Genomic DNA, 19,414 nt, shown 5'->3' with positions numbered 1-19,414 from the left:
ACTATAATTCAAGAGAGCATTTTGGCAGCAATTAAGACAGCACCATATGCTGGCAGGTGTGTGAGGCACGGGGTGCATCTCACAGGGGCTGGATGTCACTCTTAGCAGAACCACGAAGCACCCCAGGGTGAAGCAGCACTGTAAAGCTCTAAGTGTTCCCACTGTTCTGGATACATGGAATAGCTACAAAGAACATTTTTCACCCAGATGGGAGACTGCCAGTAACTCTGTGCCCCCAGTCACTGCTGACACAATCACATGTTCAATAAAACCACTTGCTCACTTGCATGGAACTGGAAGGGAGCACTGTGCCTACCCCCTCTGAATGGTATCCTCTGGCATCATTTAGATAAGTAGCTTGCTGCAGAGACTGCAATTACCAACAAAGCAAAGAACTTCATTGCAGCCATCCCTCAGCTGCACAGCTGAGGATAACTACACAATATTCTCTCTGTGCTGTAAGAAGGCAGCTGCATGGTGGATCATTGGACAGGCTTCTTGCCATGGCAAAAACCTGTGGTGGAACTATTAAAAATTTCCACTGCAAAACTTAAGCAATGTCAGGCCAGATTGTGTGCAAGGGAGAACAAGAGACAAGGCAGCTGTTGCTCTGAGGTCAGTAGTGCTCTGTCTCCTCAGTGACATCATCCCTGCTTTTAGTGCAAAGACTTGTCATTTCAGTTTAAAGCTGCTCTCTGTACATATTTCCTACCAGTAAGGAAACTATCAATTCAGAGAGTCCTCTTTGCAGGGCAGCTGTTTGTTATTTAAATTGCCTTCCTCTTCCTAGCCTCTGCTGCTCATTGTGAAAACAATCTTGGTTTACTTGAGCACACTTTGCCTTCTTGCTCAGCTTGCCTGTTGTGATTTGAAGTGCACTGGGCTTAAATTCTGGGAAGGGAAGGATCTGTTTCCAGACTGCGTTTTCCAACCTATTTTGGGATGCCCTATAAGAGGGGTAGACACACCCAAACCATCCCTGCACTCCCACTGCCTTTAGAGATGAGATCTGAACTTAAAAGAGGTTTTTTCTTGTTCACAATTAACCTAACACAGGATAAGTCTCACCCTCATGGTAACAGTGATCGTGCTGTTGACATTTGCTTTGTGCAACCAGCCTTGCTTTATCACACCGCCCTTCTGGGAGCACAGTGATGAGGAATCCTGAAAGAGAGCAAAAGACCAGAAAAAGAGCAGGTCAGCTTAACTGCCTCCCATGTAAAATCCCCCTGGGACACAAGGGTATGACTGCACTGGAAAGCAATACTGTTAACCACGGCAACGTAGTTAGCCCCATAGTGTCGAATGCACACTTAACATGTACAGCGTTATCCCAAGAAAATTCAGAGTCATCTCTTTCCTACAAAGGAACAAGCTAGTTTGGGTCAACTTTCAAAGGAAAAAATACATGTATGCTGACAGAGCTGCACAGGGGTTTTGCAATGAGGAAATGCATATTGGTCCTTAGGCAGTATTTCAAACAACTGGGGAAGTAGGACATTTTCTAGATGGTCTCTTAGGACAGTTGCAAAATGCAGCACTTCAGATTCATTTCATCATTTCCTTTTGCATAAATCAACTTTCCATTTTAAACTGAGGCAGAAGAACATCAAACCCAAATAGCTGAAATGTGACTGACTTGTTTCGCGCTTATCAAACCAGAAAGTTTCAAGTGACACAGCTGCACTGTTCTTGGCACATTGGCTGGGATTTTTACCTTTGGTCCTGCCTTGTGTTCCCAGAAAGGGAGAGCAGCCCTCCACCCACACCTGGCAATGACCTCCACTAGGGACGGAGGGAAACAAGATGAAAGAAACTTGCCCTGTCCCTTCCGATGACTCAGCAGCAGAGGTGAACTTTGACTATTTGCCAATGAGCTATCAAGGCACTGCTTTATATCATCTCCTGCATCCAAAACAGCAGCTTTTCAACTCTTTTCTTGCCAGACTTCCAATTAAAAAGAGTTTCTAATGCTTTATTTCCCTGGGTAAAACAACCCACAGTTTCTCCTTCATAACGTTTCAATTTTTTTCATCCAGAGAATCAAGAGAATTCTTTTACATGAATTTCCATTGCATATCCTCATGTAAATGTTCTGTCAGGAAACTATAACAGAAGCCTTTAGATACAGCCAAGCCAAAAGACATAAATGCCAGAATATCTGCCAAGGTATTTGGACTACTCTTCCATTACCAACAATGGTAACTGCATTTGTTTGTGTATTTGGGACACTGATCAGAAGAAAGCAAGCTCTCCACCACATTTGGATAGCATATCTTTGTCCCTTTACTTTTTCAGAGGCATGCTGATAAGATACCACACAGCTCTGTCTCCAGCCAAAAGTAAATACTATTTAGGAGGTAACGGATTAAGTGAACAACATACTACAACACAGCCAAAAAATCAAAGCTAGATTTGACAATACATTTCCATCTAGGAAAAAGCTATCTCAGTCCAGACAAGAAGTGTGCTGGGAGATACAAAACAATTACTAAAAGCACGCTGAAGTAACTCTCCAGAACTACAGCACTGCAAGAAAGAACCTTCCCTGTTCCTAAGTCTGCTCCTCAGCAGCATCTCAGTGCCAGGCAGATCTTAAACAGCTGGATTAAACTCCTTACACTGTAATCTAAGAATTCTTAATGCCAAGTGTGTGAATTAAACTTCACATAAGAAAGCGCTACCCTCCTTCTGCAGAAAATGTGATATACACAGTAAGAGCTGCAGATTTTGAGGCAGAGCACAAGCCTTTTGAAGAAGAGGATCCTGATATAGTTGTATCTATGTGTGTCATGCGGCTGGAAACCAAACTGTCTGCTTTAAATTATGGCCATGAAGAATTTTACTTAGTTTGTCAGCTGGCTTTTTCTTTCTTTTTTTTTTTCCCCCTCTTTCATTGCTGCACTGAATCAAATGGAAAAGCCATGAAAAACTTGATGGCTCATCTTCCATCTAATTTAGGAGACTCTTGGCTCCGGCAGATTATCTTGTCCCACTTTCAATTAGATCAATGCCTCAGTTTTGGCCCCATATCTGTAGTATGAAGCACCTCACCAGAAAACCACTGCTGGGAAGTGAATTCTGACTTTGCCTTGTGAAATCAGCCTTTTAACAGATCTTAGAGTGGAATATATAAAAGATTTTCTCCTTACCTCATCTTTTTCAAAGTCTTCATCGATTTCAAACACGTGGCTTGGAATCTTGTCTGGCCTGAAGGATTTGCTGAAATCACAACACATTTGAATTGTTAACGACTGGGGAACACAGATCCTCTACACCAGCTATCCCATGCCAGTTACACTAGCAAGTTCTGCAGAAGATGCTAGGAGACCTCCACCCCTTACAGCTGGGGAGAGCCAACTTCTGAGCACACCTTGTGGAAGCTAAGTGCACAGACCACGCAACTAGCTTTCCGTTTTAGCTGTTTGTCTCTGCGGAGTTTTTGTTGACTTGCATTTATGCAGCACAGGGATGCAGCAGGCCCATCTGCCTTCCATCTCACTAAAAGAGAAGCCAGATCAGGCTGCAAGATTATTCACAAATTTTAATATGATTTGATCAATGCTGTTGCTCCGTTGCTGCCTCCCTTCTCTGTAGGCTCTTCAGAACAGACCTACTTTGACTGTTTCTCCTAAGCCTGATCAAACCACGGCCCTGTGACCACACATTAGTATTCCAAGGGAGTGTGACACTTACCATGGCAACATCCGAAAGTCTCCTGAGTATTCCTCATATTTGTAGTTTACCACGTGCCAGTCGGAGCTGTAGGTTTTAATGCACTGGAAGGAAAACAATTGAGCTCTTTGAGAGTTACGACAAGCAGAACAAAACCATGCACAAGTCCAAAAGTTTACAGGCTGCTGGGTGAGGTAAGCAGGTTGCTTCACTTATTTTGTGCTGCCATACAGAACTTCATAGGAAACTTCTCAGTACGGAGACAAAAATCACACAGCACCTGGCTAGACACAGCTACTGATTTTGAATCTATAGGGCTCCAAGACTTGAAAAAAGGAGCAGTGATCTGGGAGGGGATTGCTTCCCACGAAAGATTTCCTGCCCTCAGAACTGCAGTGCCTCTCATTCAATGCCGACCATCACTTTGCATTTATTTCCATTGCCCATGCAGGGAAATGGTCCTAGAGAGCAGCATTTTGCAGAACAAACCTGCAGCACTCAGGATGCAGCGAGGGAAGCTGTGCAGCCCAGCCCTGCTGCACATCTGCACCTTGCAGCTCAAGCCACACACACTGTCTGAGTACAAAACCTAATGGGAAGAAGCGAAGCACAAGAGGCACAAGTGGGAACTAGCTCGTGCAAACACCCTGCCAGAGATCAGCTCTTCCCATGCAAGAAAAAACAATCTGCAACTTGCAGACCAGCAGCTACAGCAGAACACCTTGCCTAAGGGAGAAGATGCTGTGGGCAGGAACTGCATGGACTTTTGCCCCTACCTCTTTGACAAAGAGGCTCTGAGCTTTCTTGAGAGCATCTTCTGGCACTGTAGACTGGACAGTCCTTCTCTGCCGACTGATGACTGAGAGCTGCAGGGAAAAGGGGAAAACGGTTTCATTGCAAACTGGGTCTCCAAGGTTTGATGCTTGTTTTGAGTAAATGCAGTGGGCCCAAATCACCAGGGGGTCTTTTTGCTTTTATGTGTCAGTAATACAGCCAAAATCAACGTGTGGCCAAGAGTGGAAATTTTCCAAGGTAAGCAGGACTGGAGATGAACGAGCCTCAAAGAGAAAAAACAGCCAGCATAAACTCACAGACACATCTTCGATCGGAAATATCAGCAGGTCCCGGAGGGGATCGCTGTAGATCTGAACTTTGCGTTGGAGGATCACGTTCTCATAGTCCAAGGGTTCAACCACTTTGGTTTTTTCCTGTAGGAAAAATAGAAGAGAGAACCATTACATATATATATAAAATAACCGATAACTAACATCTTGTACATTATTTAGTCAGATGTCTTCAAACCACGTTACCAATGGATTGCCCATTAACTCAACAATTGGATGCAAGGAAGCACTGGCATCCATGCTTTGCAGTGATGGAAACAAGGGGTTAAATTATTCAGGCCTGGTTATAAACTACAGGAAGAAAGCAAGTACTACACTGCTTTTGCCCAGGCATAGTCTCTAATTTCTTAATGGAGCAAGAAATCCTCTTCCACAGGCCGCAGCTTTAACAGCTGCAAGCTCCAGCTTCCTCCAGTATGAGCAGAGCTCAGCAGCAACACAGGCTCCTGCACCAGCATGAAGCTGGTTTCACTAGATGAGGTGATGAGAGCCTTTAGAAAGGTGCTGCTGGCAGGATGGGAACAAGCCACCTGCAATTCCAGCACAGGGATCCTCTCTGTGGAAGGAAGATCCCTCTGGAAATGCAGGAAAGACCTCTGCATAAACCACACCCATGGCTGGAAAACTCTAGAGTTTGGCTTTGCTCTTATTTACATTTCTGGGCAGCAAGAGGAACTTTTCCAAAATCCCTGGAGTCATCATTAGAAACTATTAGGAGAATGCCAGCACGTTTTCTCCTGTACTACTTCTGTTCATGCTACAAGTCCAGAAAACAGAGCTTAAAAAAAACCCACAAAAGCAACTTCCAAAGCAGGAAAATATCATCTCAGCTCTCCAGCCCTAGACATCAGCATTTGTAAGTACAAATCAGGCACTGCAGTTGAGAAAGTTACTCCGTACACTGAAAGCAAACACATGACAGCACATGCACATGAACAGTTACAATAAAAGAGGAAGGAATTTCCAATTTTATCTCTGTTTGAATTCCAGCTAAAAGTCTGCTCGTGCCTGGCTATGCTACAGATGGTTCTAACGTGATGCCAGGCTGGCAGGTACCCAAGGGAGAGCACGCCCTTGCAGGTGGGGCTGTCCGCTCTTAGAAAAGGAATGTCAGAATCTTCTTAATCATCAGCAAACTGTGAATATTTTCACTTGGATGAATAGTTCCTTGGTTGTTCCACCATTCCAGGCGCATACCTGGCAAGCTTGTGATATGTGCAGTGAAATACAAGATGAAATATTTTCCCCAAAACACTTCAGAAATGCAAGGAGGGTACCTCTCAGACTGTATTTCTCAGGACTGCATCCCAGCAGCAGGATGATACCCCAGCTGCTCGCTGAGGGAGGACAGCATGGAGCCTGTGTGCAGTCTAACCTGTATTACCAACATGAGTGATGTCTCAGGGGCAGCTGCTTTGCCCTGCTTCTGGCTGTCCGCAGAGAATGTCTTACTTTTGTCTGGGGAAAGTACACCTCCTGCGCCAGGCATTCTCGCATCCAAAATGCCTATTTTCCATGCTTGCAGGAATCCAGCAAGGATTTGCTCTGTTGAAACGGTTCCCTCTTAATCGCTCTTTGGAAAACTTTGCCTCACTCCTAATGCAGTCCTAAAAGAAAATTCCAGAGCTTACTGAGCAGCACTGGAGCATAACAGGGAGCAGCCCACTGGGTCACGGCTGGGGAAGGGCAGTGTGACCCCAAAGAGAGCCCAAGCTGCGGTACGAGAGCTGCCAGCCCCAGCACTGCTTCTGCTCCAGATCTGAGTTGCACAGGGATCTCACGTAAAAGAAAAGGACTACCAGAAAAACAGGAGTCCCTAAAACCCAGCAGGAAGATGGAGAGAAGGGATCCAGTTTTTCCTCAGTTAGCCTCACACTCCTTAAATGCTTAATTGAATTTGGTTAATCATCCGAAGCACCAGTCTTATTCCATTACAATGCTACACACTGCTGCGGATTTGCCAAGCCTGGCACGTTAATGTGAATTAACACATCGGGATGCTCACAAACTGTTCTCCCATTTGTAGGCATAAGCTCTGGTGTCCCTAAATCTCAACAGCTCTGTTGCCATCCCCGGAGCAATCCCACCAGCACCCCCAGCACGAACTGCTTAAACTCACACCGGCTCACCATCTCACCCTGCCATAGGGTAAGGGTGAATTAGATTCCTTCTAAGAGCCCTGTGCATTGCCCTGGTGTTAAGTAGTGGCTTTGGGTACTCCGAATTCAGCTGTGTGATGGCTCTTTGCAGCATAAGCGCAAGACAACGCTGCATGCAGTGCACCCTGCATGACATAACAGAGTTAGTTGTCACAGGCCATGAGGGGAACCACAGCAACGTCTCAAAGGATGTAGGTCAAGCCATTTGCAAGTAGAGCAACTGCTGAGAAAAGGATGTGGTGTGGCCTCTGCCTGCCGCCACGGAAACACGGACACCTCCGTCAGTCTGTCAGGGCCCTGCAAACAGAGCAACAGAGCTGGAGGGAGCCCCTGCTCCCCCTCTGGTCCCAGCAGGGCAGGAGATAAAACACTAAGCCCTGAAAAGCAGATTTTGAAGTCTTAGTTCCTCTAATGAGCAGGGTTCAAGCACACCTCCCAAACCAGACCCAGCCCTGCTGCCCAGCGCTGTCACAACAGCAGATGGCACCCACCAAAGCCATTATGAAAGCGGAGGAAGAACTATTACGCTAAAGCAATTAGAGTCTTAGAAACCACAAATTCCTCCACAGGGAAAGCCAATTTCAAGTGCAAAGAAATGCTGCCAGTCCAGCAACAAACCCAACACATTTCTGCAGGAAAAAAAATGCACAGTGCTGCATGGGCCTGCATGAGGCTGGGTCACAAGCTGCTCTTGGACAATGGCACGAGCAAAACAACAGCCCGTCTATTACACTACTGACTCTCCACCAAGAAGCAAGCTGGCTGGCATTTTAACAGGAAATTCAATTGAATTGCTTCAACAGAAACATGCCCACGAACGCCAGCGCAAGGCAGCACAGAGAGCCGGGCCCCAGGAAAACCCCATGGAAATGTCTCCAGCCTCGCTGCCCCGAGCCATCTCCTGTCTGTAGCCATTTGCAAAGCACATAAAAATCCTTACATTTGCTTTATAAACAAGGGTTCACACATTCAATTGGAAAAGGCATTTCTATTTTCTACTTTTACTGCTCCAAACACAGTGGCCACCTCTCTTCTACTGTCCTGCATTTAAACTGTACAAATGTGGTATTTTTTTTATTATGTGAGTAATGTTTTTCTGAGCTCTCGTTCTCTCAGAATTACTATAGGTATAACCACAGTGACACTACTGTACAGAAAGTGAAGGAAAAATGTTTAATTTGAGATTATTTTAAAACAGCAGCCTAGGGAAAACGATCAGAAATGTGTGTATTCTCAGTGCTTTCAGGCTGGCTGTCATTTAAAACAAACAATATCCAGAGAAGAAAGCAATCTGATGGCAAACCCAGCTGGCTTGGCTCTGCGTTAACCAGTTTGCTCAATGCGTTGACACCCACCCCGCGTGGGCTGACAGCTCACTTTTCCCCCTGCTCAGCAGAAGGCAGCTCCAGAAGAACTCACAGCCCCAGAAGAACCCACAGCCCCAGCATAACAAACGCACCACGCTCAGCTTTCACTTCTTCCCTATGGTCCCCAGTGGGTACGATGCGTAGCCATCCCTGCCTCCACCAAAACACTCCACGGCTCAGCAGCGCTTGGAACACAGTGATTTTTCAATCCTCAGAAGTGAAGGTTGACCCAGTGCCACAAACCCACCCTCACAAAGCAGCTAGAGACACAAGTGATCTGTGTATTGAAAGTGATGCTTCTCTGAAGTGTCTGAAAGAACAGGAAACAGCATGGACCATATGTACATATCAATGTATTGTCTCAGACTGTTCCCAAAATCTAGCAAGCATTTTATTGGCCATTTACTACTTCGCCTGCAATCTTGTAATACACTTAGGTGCAACACCTAGCAAAGGATAGATGTTAAAACAAATCCCATAGGACCAAGTGGGTGAAATACACAGAAAATAGGAGACAAATTCAAAATGGGGAATTGATTTAAAGCTCAAGAGGCAAAAAAGAGGAAGCACACACCCCTTGGTCGTACCAACCACAGACACAGCGCTTCCGACAGCAGCATCAGCCCAGGGAGGGACCCTGTCCTACCATAATACATAACCTGCAAATGCAGAGAGATCACTCAGAGAAGAAAACTCCCCAGTTATAGCGTTGCTCATGAAACCTGATGGTCATGGGAAAGTTTATATGAAATCTAGGAACCAATCTTGGCAACCCCCATGGGCACGTGGAAGCGAGGGGTTTCACTCCATAGAAAAGCTTTTCCAAAGGCAGGGGTTCAGAGACCACCAGTCATGGCACTCTCAGACCGTGTAGTGCTAAAGTGGTTTTGTTATTTAAGTAGCACATCTGTGGCTCTTCACTTTCTCAGCCCCCAGCTCCAGCACTGCCATCTGATCGCATTTGCAGGCTCTAGCCCAGCTTGCAGGAAGGCTGGAGTGCTTCATTTAAAAAAGCCTAGATTCACACATAATTCATCATCCCAGGAGCCTGGGCAGAAGGAAGAACAACAGAAAGTGAGAAATGCTTTGCTTGCTTATCCAACATCTGGAACCATCGTAACCCAGTACAAAGACAAACAGTGTGTTTGGCCCAATGCCTTCAGAAGGAGAGGAGAAAGGAAAGAGGTCGGAACAGAGCAACAGGGGAGGAAGGACAAGCAGGGCGGCAGCGTTAGTCAGCACAGATGGCAGCAGGCACAACAACGCAGCCTTGCTGCTGCCAAGTGGTTTGCAGGCTTCTCAGCACAGCCACGTTCAGAGAGAAGCCAGGAAGGAGGCAAAGATGCAGCTCCCATGGGACAATGCTGCACACACGGCTGTCAGTTGGATGGAACTGCAGGGCCCTGTGCAGACACGAGCTATGGTAAAACCACAGGGAGGAAAAACAGTCAATACGGCTGGGTATGAGCAGGCCAAGGCTATTTTTACACTGTCTAGAGAGAAGGAGGTTTAAAAACACAAGGCAAATGCCCATCAGGAATCCTAGTTGTGCTGGAGTACAAAGCCTTGTGACCTAGAAAGAGTCTGCAGGACTTGGCCACAGCTCTGACCCAAAACCCTGGGAGGGCTTTGTATGAAGGACATGAAGGAATTACAGGCAGAGGGGATGGTTGTTGTGGGGAAGCTCTTGGGAAGGCTGAGTTGAGTCTGGAGACAGGGGTTGGAGAAAAGCAGGGCCAAGGAGGCACTGGGCATGGAGGAAGGAAGGAAGGGGTTCGGCTCATCTGTTTGCTCCTGTCCTAGAAGAAAACAGATCCTCCCACTGGCAGTGTGGGCTCCCTGGCCAGATGCTAGGTGATGCCTTCAGCAGGATAGCCCAGCGCTGCTCATCTCATACCCTGGAAACAGCCATATCCCAGCTGTGGTCCAGGCAGGCACAGCAGATTCTTCCTTCCCCAATTCCCCGGCACTCCCTCAGCAAGCACTCCTGCACAAGGCTGCTGTAATTCCTCTCTCCTCTTCTCTGCACTGAACAGAGATGGCTGGCTCTGCCTGGAGTGCTCACTGAAAAAAAAATCAAGTGATGGGGAAGAGAGGATGGGTGCACGGTTCTGGCACCATGCAAGGAAACATCTGCAGTGAAAATTACTCATGTTTTCCATCCTAAAGCACAGAGTTCAAGTCCTGCACAAAGCAGTCTCGCTGCCTACACCTGCCTGCTCCCGCAGAACAGGGCACACAGGGCAGAAGCCTCAGCTGAGCACTCTAAGGCAGATCCTGGCATCCAAATGAAAGATTTTGATGACTGATTACTGCAAAAAAAAACCCACAATAGATCAAGTCACTGCAACCTTTCTTTTCCCCCCTATCTCTGGCCCCTTTTGCCTTGTGCACTGGGGCCAGCACACGCTGGGTTCTGGGCTGCTGCATGTTGCCAGTTTGCATTCATTTGGGATTGAATCCAAGCTGGTGAACCCAGCTCAGAACCATGCATCGATTGGAGCTTGGATGTCCCCTTTTTCAATGTTATACTCAAATCTCTAATGAAAAACGAAGTGTTTGTAGTTATCAGCATTGTCTTTGAGAGCATCAGTTCAAGATAAAAGCTTGGAGAAAGTTTGACAAAATGGTCAAGATATTGGTATTGATGTCAGGGGAGACACATAAGCATTTACCCATTACTACTGCTCAGTCCTGGCAAAAGAAAAGTGAGTCAGGGTCTGAAGCACCTTCAGACTGGCTTAGAGATGATGGGAAGTCAGGATAACCTTAATTTCCTTCCACTTATTTAGAAGTGGACTCCACACTTGACAGTCTTTAGGAGATCACATTTTGAAGCTTAGATCTGCAACCACAAGGGCCAGAGATGCTGGTTTTTTTCCTGAAAGCTGAAAAACTTGCACAATCACTTGAGCTAAAGGAGACAGCTGTTCAACAGAGTGGTGGGTTTGCAGCCAACCTGTGCACATCACCTCTGAAAACAGCACCCCAATCAAATAGGAAACACACCACCAGACTGTAGCTGGGACATGCCACAGCACCTCCAGTCCCCAGATACACCCCAAATCCCACTTCTCCCTGCATGCATGGGTACATCCTGGCTCAAACCCAGTCCTGCTGCCCAGGGAACAGAGCTCAGTGCATCCCTGCATCAGCAGAGCTGCACCTGCATCCAGCTGAGTGTCTCCTGCAGAGATTGAGAGAGATGGAAACGCAGTGCTGCTCTGATTTTCTCCTCTGAAAATAATAGCGCTAATAGAAATTGGCAAAAAGCTCCTGGTTTCCATGGGACAGCTGAATTTCTGCCAGACATGAATTCTCAAAACATTCTGTAAGTGCAGGAATGCTAAAAAAGGGGAAATAGTAATTACAACAACAATAATACTTATTTATATAAGCTCTTAACTGGAGCACCCCAGATTTTCAGATGTCACTGCTATTTCATCATTTATTATGTAGTACGAGTTTTATATTTAGCATCGAGTTCCAGAAGATCCAACTACAGAACATCTTAAAACAATTAATTGCACATAAGCAGAACTCCTCCCCTTCCTGCCTGCTCCCAAAACTCCTTGTTTTTCACTCAAGAAACCTCGTGCTCTGGGCCAAGCCAGCCCTGCAGCCACTCCTGCAGGCAAATCATGGCTGGGGGCTCACCCCAGTCTCTTCAGCACCGCAGAAGAACTGGAGCAGGAAGTCACAGATGGGTTTTGGGTTGCCTTAGCAATAAGGTGAACACCCACAACTGTGAAGTTAAACCCCAGAGATGTTGGTGGTGATTGAAACAGCTCAGGAAGTTGTCTGCATAGCCCCCGTCTCAGCTCTGCCTGCGGTAGCTGCTAAGTTAAATGGTTCTCTCCTCAGTAAGCACTGTGTGTCTGTATGCTCCATAGCTGCCCGGCAGGCTCTGCTGTGCTTCAGCCCAGCCAAAATAATGCTCTTGGTGGAGGCACCTCCAAGCTTCCCCAAAATGAAGACATCCGTACGAACGTCAGCATTATGCAAAAGGACAAGGGAGCACAGGGGAAAAGGTTGAATGTAACTTTCCAAACTGCTGCCTGGGGAAGTGGGGTTTGCCTCCCTAAAACCCAGCTTTGTGCTGCATTCAGCCTTCTCCACCACCTCCCTCCAGGAGATGAAGGCTCCTTTCACCTCTCCTGACTCCGTGGCTCTGCAGATACATGGGGTTGAACTGCACAAAAAATTCTCCACTCACAGATTCACCGCTTCCACCAAACACCTGAGAAATGGGTGAGCCACAGCTTTTGCTTTACTTTCAGACATCATTGCCCCTCTGGTACCCCCATCCCAAGCACTCAGCATGCAAGTTGTGGCCCTGTCCTTCATCTGTTCTCTCCTAGCACAGCACAGTGCTCTCCAACCTACATCCCAGTCTCCTGACCACCATCAGAATGCAACTTGAAGTGCAGCTGTCACAGAAAAAAAGCTATAGCACTATGACATTAATAAATCCTAACTTTGTCCAGGAGAGAAGCCATCCTTATCCTTAGCTGCACCTTTGCCACGTCCCTACTCAGGGGATGGAGAGGCCAGGCTGCTGCAGTATGAATGTCAATCAGTATGGAGCTAGGGCAGGAGGAAGGAGCAAGGATACTCTGGACCCAAGCAGTGGTCTCCTTCCACACAGCCACTCCCCAAGGACAGCCCCGTGACAGGAGTTATTAATAGGAGAGAAAAAGAAATTGCATTTCAGCAAGAAAGGAGAGAGGGGTGAGAAAGGGGTTAGGAACAAGCAGACCTGACCCCATTAGAGAAGCAGCGGGAGGCAGAGAAAAGCTGTAAAGATGAGACAGGGCCGTGCTGAAGGGAAGAGCCAGCAAGAGAGAGCTTTGATTTGCACTTTTTAAGGGAATGAAAGAGATAAAGGAAGATGGTGACGGGGAATCATACTCCAGTACATATTTCTAAGATGACAGCAGTGCCCACAAAGGCACACAAACCCATCCTTCTCTTCCTTAGCCAGAACAGGAGTGAGGAGGCCAATTAAGCAGGGAAACCTAAAACCACAGCCCTAAGACCGGTTGTTCTTCAGCTGCTGTGTGCGATTGTGATTTGCACTCTCAGGCAGTAGAAATATCAAAAGCTTTGTGCAATTTTGCATCATTAGAGATAAGTCAGTGTGCAAAGAGCTAAATGGAATCATGTAAGAGCCACCAAACTGCCTATATAAAAGGATGCTGTAATACGCACGCCAGCAACCCAACTTCAAACACTCCTGGTACACTGCAAATATATTCAGATACCAGAAAGGGCTGAAACAAATCCCCACAGCAATTCCCTCACTGGATTTTGGTCACACCAAATCCTCTATTGCTGGTGGTCGGCTGCCGACAACCACCTGCTCCAGGCACTGCTGATAGCAAGTCGGGGCAGATGCTGTCTGTGCAGGGACACCTGCATCTCCATGGCATTGCCTCCAGCACACAACCGACTACTCTCAGCTTTGCCCAACAAGCATGAAAAGCACAACCACAGAGCTTGAAACATGTGGGAAGAGGTGCGTGCGCAGAGCTCACATCCTCAGAGCCTTCCTATCATGAGCTCATGGAAACCTCCTTCAAGGATGCTTTGGGAAAGATAAGACTTATTGTCTACATGAAGCTGTTGGAGCCTCCAAAAACCTCAGGAAGTGGCCACACTGAGCGTGGTTCATCCTACAGTGCCCGTTTCTCAGCATAAGGAGGCATTGTTGTCTCTCCCAGACTGGGTGTCAGTGGCAGACGCTCTGAGATTTGTAGGAAGCAGCCCCAGGTGGCTGCATGGTGTGCAGGCCTTGCTGCCCTCTGCAAAGTGATGCCCTTCACCCAGAGCACAACTGCTGCGCACTCAGACAGGAGCAGCCCCGACCACTTGCACTGCACACACAGCCCAGGGCCATTTAGCACTGAGCTAAATGAGGTCCTTGACAGCAAGAGCACCGACTCAGGAAGGCAAGTGATTAATTTTAAGAACGCGTTTAAGTGTTTTCTATGAGTAATAACCTCACTGTGAGCACTTCCACAGAAGTCACCGAGCATGCGGTGGTGGCACTCCGGAGGCAAAACTCCCACTGAAGCAGGGGCAGAATTTCCTCCCATGTCTCCAATACGTCTCTTTTGCTATTGAAGTTATGCAAACACAGCATATCGACTGCACCCAAAGGGGAACATGCATATATTCCGTGTCTCTCTTGAGCGTTGAGATCACTACAAGCACTGCACATAAACAGCCTTCACACTGATCAAAGTGAATTTAGCTTATTAAAGGAGGATTCTATGCAGAAAGCTGATCTCCTCTGCAGGAGTATAAATTCAGTCGCATATAATATAGATTGAGCTGTTAGAAAAACACAGAGAGAACAAAGCACCTTTTTGCTTCCAGTCAAAACCTTCTCAACATCACTCTTTGGAAGCTTTTTATCTCCTGTTTGGTGTCTGCCTGAAACCGAGTGGTACATACAAGCCCAGCCCAGCCCAGATCAAACAGAACCCATCTCCTCCTGGCATGCAGCCCACAGCCTCATGTCAAAGCTGCCAGCAGCACTGCGTAACACAGGAGAGAAGCCGCTCTCACATCTGGATGGCAAGAATCAGCGCAGTTTGCATGCAGATGATCTCCCATGCTGTAGTTGCTGGGAGCTGATGTGCTGGCAGACATATGGCTGAAGCTGGGAGCGTGCCTGGGTGCATGGGGCTCACTCCTGCAGCCACATCCCACTGCACAGCATGCATGTCACCAAGCAGTGCTACTGAGCTGGCCAACACCCAGTGCGGGGAAAGCCTGCTGCCCAGATATGGTGCTCCCAGGCCGTGTCCTTCGGTGAAGCTGTGAATGTATCTTCAGTTAATCTGCGTAGAAATGATGTAAAGAAAAGCGGAGCGCTCGTGGGAGATCAAAAATTGCCACCAGATGACTTGTTTTGGCAGCACGGTGGGAAAATGGACTGTCTGTGTTTTGTCAAAGGTTTGCTCCTCTGATTTTATCTCTCCCACACATTTTATTTCTCTGTCACAACTCAGAGAATGACACCTTTGGAAAACTTGCAACATGCTCGAGGCAACCCTCTCCCATTGGTACTCAGCCACTGATCACTGCCCAAGGAGTGGCCCAAGAGAGGCCCAACTCTATGTTGTCAGGTTGGATATTAGATAGAATTTCTTCTCCAAAAGCGCAGTGCTGGAGCGGCACAGCTGCCTAGGGAGTGCTGGGGTCACCGTAGCTGGAGGTGCTCCAGGACCGTGGAGATGTGGCACTGAGGGATGTGGTTATGGGCATGGTGGGGGTGGGTTGGGATTAGACTTGGAGATCTCAGTGGTCTTTTCCAACCTGAATGTTTCTATGATTCATTCAAAGAAACAAGTCACCCCAGGCAGCTGGTCCGGCTTCCCAGGCAGAAGGCAGAGCATTTGCTATGCTGCAGCACCACAAGGTTACGGCTCTCATTCACGTGCATTCTGCTCAACTCTACACCATCCCCAATAAGTTTTGGGGGAAAGCTAAAATGGGGCAAAGGAGAGGTACAGGGACACACATCTCCACCAGACCACAGAGCGCACATCCACATCCCCAGGGCATAGGCTGAGCTCCATCCCATGGCACTGCTGTGGTTGCACAGGTCCCACATTTGTTGGCAGCTCACTGTGGGCTCCTCACCCCCTTCCCATGATAGTCAGTAACATCCTAAGTGTGGAGAGAAGGGGAGGAAGGAGGTTTCATTGAAGGCCTTAGCCAAGAACATCAGTATCCATTCACTGCCAAAGGTCCTCTGGCTGCTCTCCTTGAGCTCCAACCTGGATCCTTCTCCTGGATTTCAACACTTTAGCTATCAATTTGTAGTTTGAATGCAGTATTTTACTACTGTTGCCCCAAGGTTCAAACTGCATGTAATTTCATGACTAAGAATGGTTTAAATTACTGCATGTAGGCCTGTTCCTCTCTCTAACCAAATCTTAAAACTTTCCTTCATTGTTTTACACGCCATTTATCTCACCAGCCAATTTAATGCTTTTGTGACTTTGTTGGTTATTCTGCCAAACTTCCATCCATTGACTTATAACCAGTAGCATGCATCAAGGACCATTCAAAGCTGAAGCTGATACAATCTGCCCTGCAGCTTTGCAAAGAAGAGTGGGCAGAAAAATCAGGGTTCTTGTGGTGCTGCTCTGTAAGGCTGTGTGCTTTCAAGGGATTCCTGTTGAAGCCTTTTGTCTCACCAAAAGCTCCTCTAAACAGCACATCATAGAATCCTAGGATGGCCTGGCTTGAAAAGGACCACAATGATCATCTATTTTAAACCCCCCTGCTATGTGCAGGGTCAACAACCAGCAGACCAGGCTGCCCAGAGCCACATCCAGCCTAGCCTTGAATGCCTGCAGGGATGGGGCACCCACAGCCTCTTTGGGCAACCTGTTCCAGTGCATCTCTGAACACAATGCAATGCCAGAATGCCAGCCAGGAATGCCACTGGAAGCAGCAGCCCAGGAAGGGGAATAGAAGAGCACCAAGTGAAAGCTGCACTTCATCCTTCTTCATCCACTGAAGGTCTGAGGTGTCCCTGGGCTCCCTGCCACAGCTGGGTGCTACAGATCAGGACTACAGCCCCACTTGCAACAAGAGCAGCACTGACTGCACCCCAGCAGATGGTGCAAAGGAAGGACACGAGTACCCCAGGGCACCTGGGGGTGGAGTGAAGCACGGGACAGATCCCCATTGCTCTTTCCATCCCATCCCTTTGACAGACACAAAGGAGTGAAGTTACACCCAAGCCCCGACTGACTTGACTCCAGGTTTGCACACCAAAGAGAGGAATAAATATTCTCCTTCTGCTATACCAGTATAACTGGGGAACCAGGAACAGAAAGAGCATGACATGAGCTGCACTGCACCTGCAGGACCACACTTTGGGAGCTGCCTCTCTGCCTTGCAGCATCGCAGCGTTCCTGCCTGGAGATGCATCTCCTCTAAAGCACAAATTACAGCTCCATGCAGGCTGACCTTTTCCATGACGTTAAAGGTTCTCCTCACAGAGATGTTTTCATTTAGCAGTATTTCACTTACAGACTGCAAATGGCTTCTTATTCCAGACAATTCCTCCTCCTGAGGGAGTGCTCTGGATGCCCAAAGTGCTGAAATCCACCAAGTAGTGATAAAGCTTCATGGCACCCACTCTCTCTTGGGAGGAAGATGAGTGCCCTGGTGCACAGTGCTAGCTCTGCACCCCACACTTTCATTCATGTTCATCCTCACAGTTTCCTATGGACTTAGCTACAGCCAGATCGTGGACACCAATCCCATCCATTTCTTACAAACAGTGGAGGGAGAGGAACCACCTTTTCCCTGGAGCAACCTGAGGAGCATGCTCCTCATCCCTCATCACTGAGAGTGCCTGAAGTGCTAACCAAGCTCACACCACCTCCTTTCCCATTCTCCGAATGCTGCAGTATCCTATGGCTCTTCCCAGGGATGAGGAAGTGCTGGGATTTATCCCTTTGCTGCTGAACTGTCAAAAGCAGGAAATTCTGCCAAGAGCAGGAATCAGAGCCACCTGCCCTACCCTCCTCCAGTGCTTGGCTGCAAATGCAGCGAGCAGAGCAGCAGCTCTGGGGATTTGCCTTTCTGAAAGAGAATGAGAGAGAGCTGGCAGAGGTGGTGCAGGCAATGAAACCCTGGAGAGCCTCAGAAAGAGTGTCTGCTGAACCCTGCCAGCTCCCATAGGCTGCTTTATTTTCATCTGCAATCCCACCCATCCCTCTAGGCTCTGACAGAGGGCACACGGCACAAGCATTGTGCCACCATTTGCCTGTAGGACACCAAAGCTCTTGAGGTTCTAAACAAGAGGTTCCATCAGTTACTATGAAGCATTTATCTGTATGTATTGTTGATGAAAGAGTGAAAGCAAACCCCACAGGAGCCTGTCACGACATAGGAAACAATAGCATTGGCATAAGAAAACCAGACTGGATTGTCAATGTGACTTTTTTTGGCCTTAGGAATTAGTAAATTTATAAGAAAAGTCTATTTTATTAAGAAATTTTAAAACTCTCCATCTATTTGGCTCACACACAATTTAATATACTAGTTGAGAACGAACAGGATTTATTCACTCAACTTGTACCGCACTTTCTGCATGACCCATTTCCTAACCTTCCATCAAAGTCAAGGTCAAGTGTGATTGCACGCTAGAGTAATTCAATGAGCAACGGTGAAACACATCCCACAGAGCTCAGGGAAGCTTTGAACTCCCCCCAGCATCCCCTCAGGGTACCGCAGCCAACATTTGCACAGCTGTGCACACAACAAAGACAACCTGCTGCAGCATCCCACATGGAGGGATGAAATGCATCCAATACACGTGGCTTCCATCCCAGACGTTGGGGCACAGCTCCTGGGATGCTCACACAGCAATGCCAGTTCGCTTCAGTCCCACCCCATTTGTTTATCAGCTTCACAATGCCTGCACCCAACCAGGATGAGCTCCGTTACCTGTCTGCTCGTTGCTCTGCACTGATGAATCCTCATCGATCCGTGCTCCCACCACTCAAGTACCACCTAACTAACCCAAGGTGACAGAAGCATCAGTTCCTGTGACACTGACACCTCTGGAGCACGTTCAGATGGACAACGACGGCAGGCAGCAAGCGGGGCCGAAGGCAGGATGGCACAGCACAACCCGTGGGAAGGAGCACCCGAAGAGGGCATCGTGCTCCTGCCCTGCCCTCCCCCATCTTCTGCCCGGCCCAGCCGCGCCCTGCCCGGCCCTTCTCCCTCAGCCGGCGCACTCCATCCCTTGCTCAGCGCTCCCCATCCCCTGCCCATCCCTTTCCTCTTCCTCTTCTCCCACTCTGAGCATCCCCTGCCCATCTCCGCCCCTTTCGTCGCCTCGGGCTGGGAGCTGCCCAAGGTACCGCCGCACCGCGCCGTACCGAACCGGAGCTCCCCTCCTTGCCACTCACCAACACGAAAGAGCTTCGCACCGCCTCCGAAACGCTCTGCCGCAGCTCGGCGGCCGTGCCCGGCTTGCTGAGCCGCTTCGTGAACTTCCTCACTTCCGACATGGCGACATGGTCCGAGCGGATCCGAGCCGAGCGGG

The 19,414-nt window shown here is 48.0% G+C and overlaps 1 protein-coding gene across 2 annotated transcripts in view; it reads right to left on the bottom strand.

The window, feature by feature from the left end:
* DOCK11 (dedicator of cytokinesis 11) overlaps window positions 1–19,408 on the bottom strand; it is a 69,659-nt gene extending 50,251 nt beyond the window's left edge. For both annotated transcript variants that reach the window (XM_010715181.1, XM_010715182.1), the window contains exons 1-6: window positions 19,278–19,408; window positions 4,767–4,883; window positions 4,452–4,541; window positions 3,697–3,779; window positions 3,153–3,222; window positions 1,069–1,164 (exon numbers count right to left, since the gene is read on the bottom strand). In XM_010715181.1, the coding sequence (XP_010713483.1) occupies window positions 1,069–1,164; window positions 3,153–3,222; window positions 3,697–3,779; window positions 4,452–4,541; window positions 4,767–4,883; window positions 19,278–19,379 (558 nt within the window). In that variant the 5' untranslated portion in view covers window positions 19,380–19,408. The remainder of the gene's footprint in view (window positions 1–1,068; window positions 1,165–3,152; window positions 3,223–3,696; window positions 3,780–4,451; window positions 4,542–4,766; window positions 4,884–19,277) is intronic.
* Between the last annotated feature and the right edge of the window lie 6 nt (window positions 19,409–19,414).

The sequence above is a fragment of the Meleagris gallopavo genome, chromosome 9, assembly GCF_000146605.3.
Source record: "Meleagris gallopavo isolate NT-WF06-2002-E0010 breed Aviagen turkey brand Nicholas breeding stock chromosome 9, Turkey_5.1, whole genome shotgun sequence".
Classification (NCBI taxonomy): domain Eukaryota; kingdom Metazoa; phylum Chordata; class Aves; order Galliformes; family Phasianidae; genus Meleagris; species Meleagris gallopavo.
Note: the sequence above shows the minus strand (reverse complement) of the source record. Positions and strands in the feature narration are given on the sequence as shown.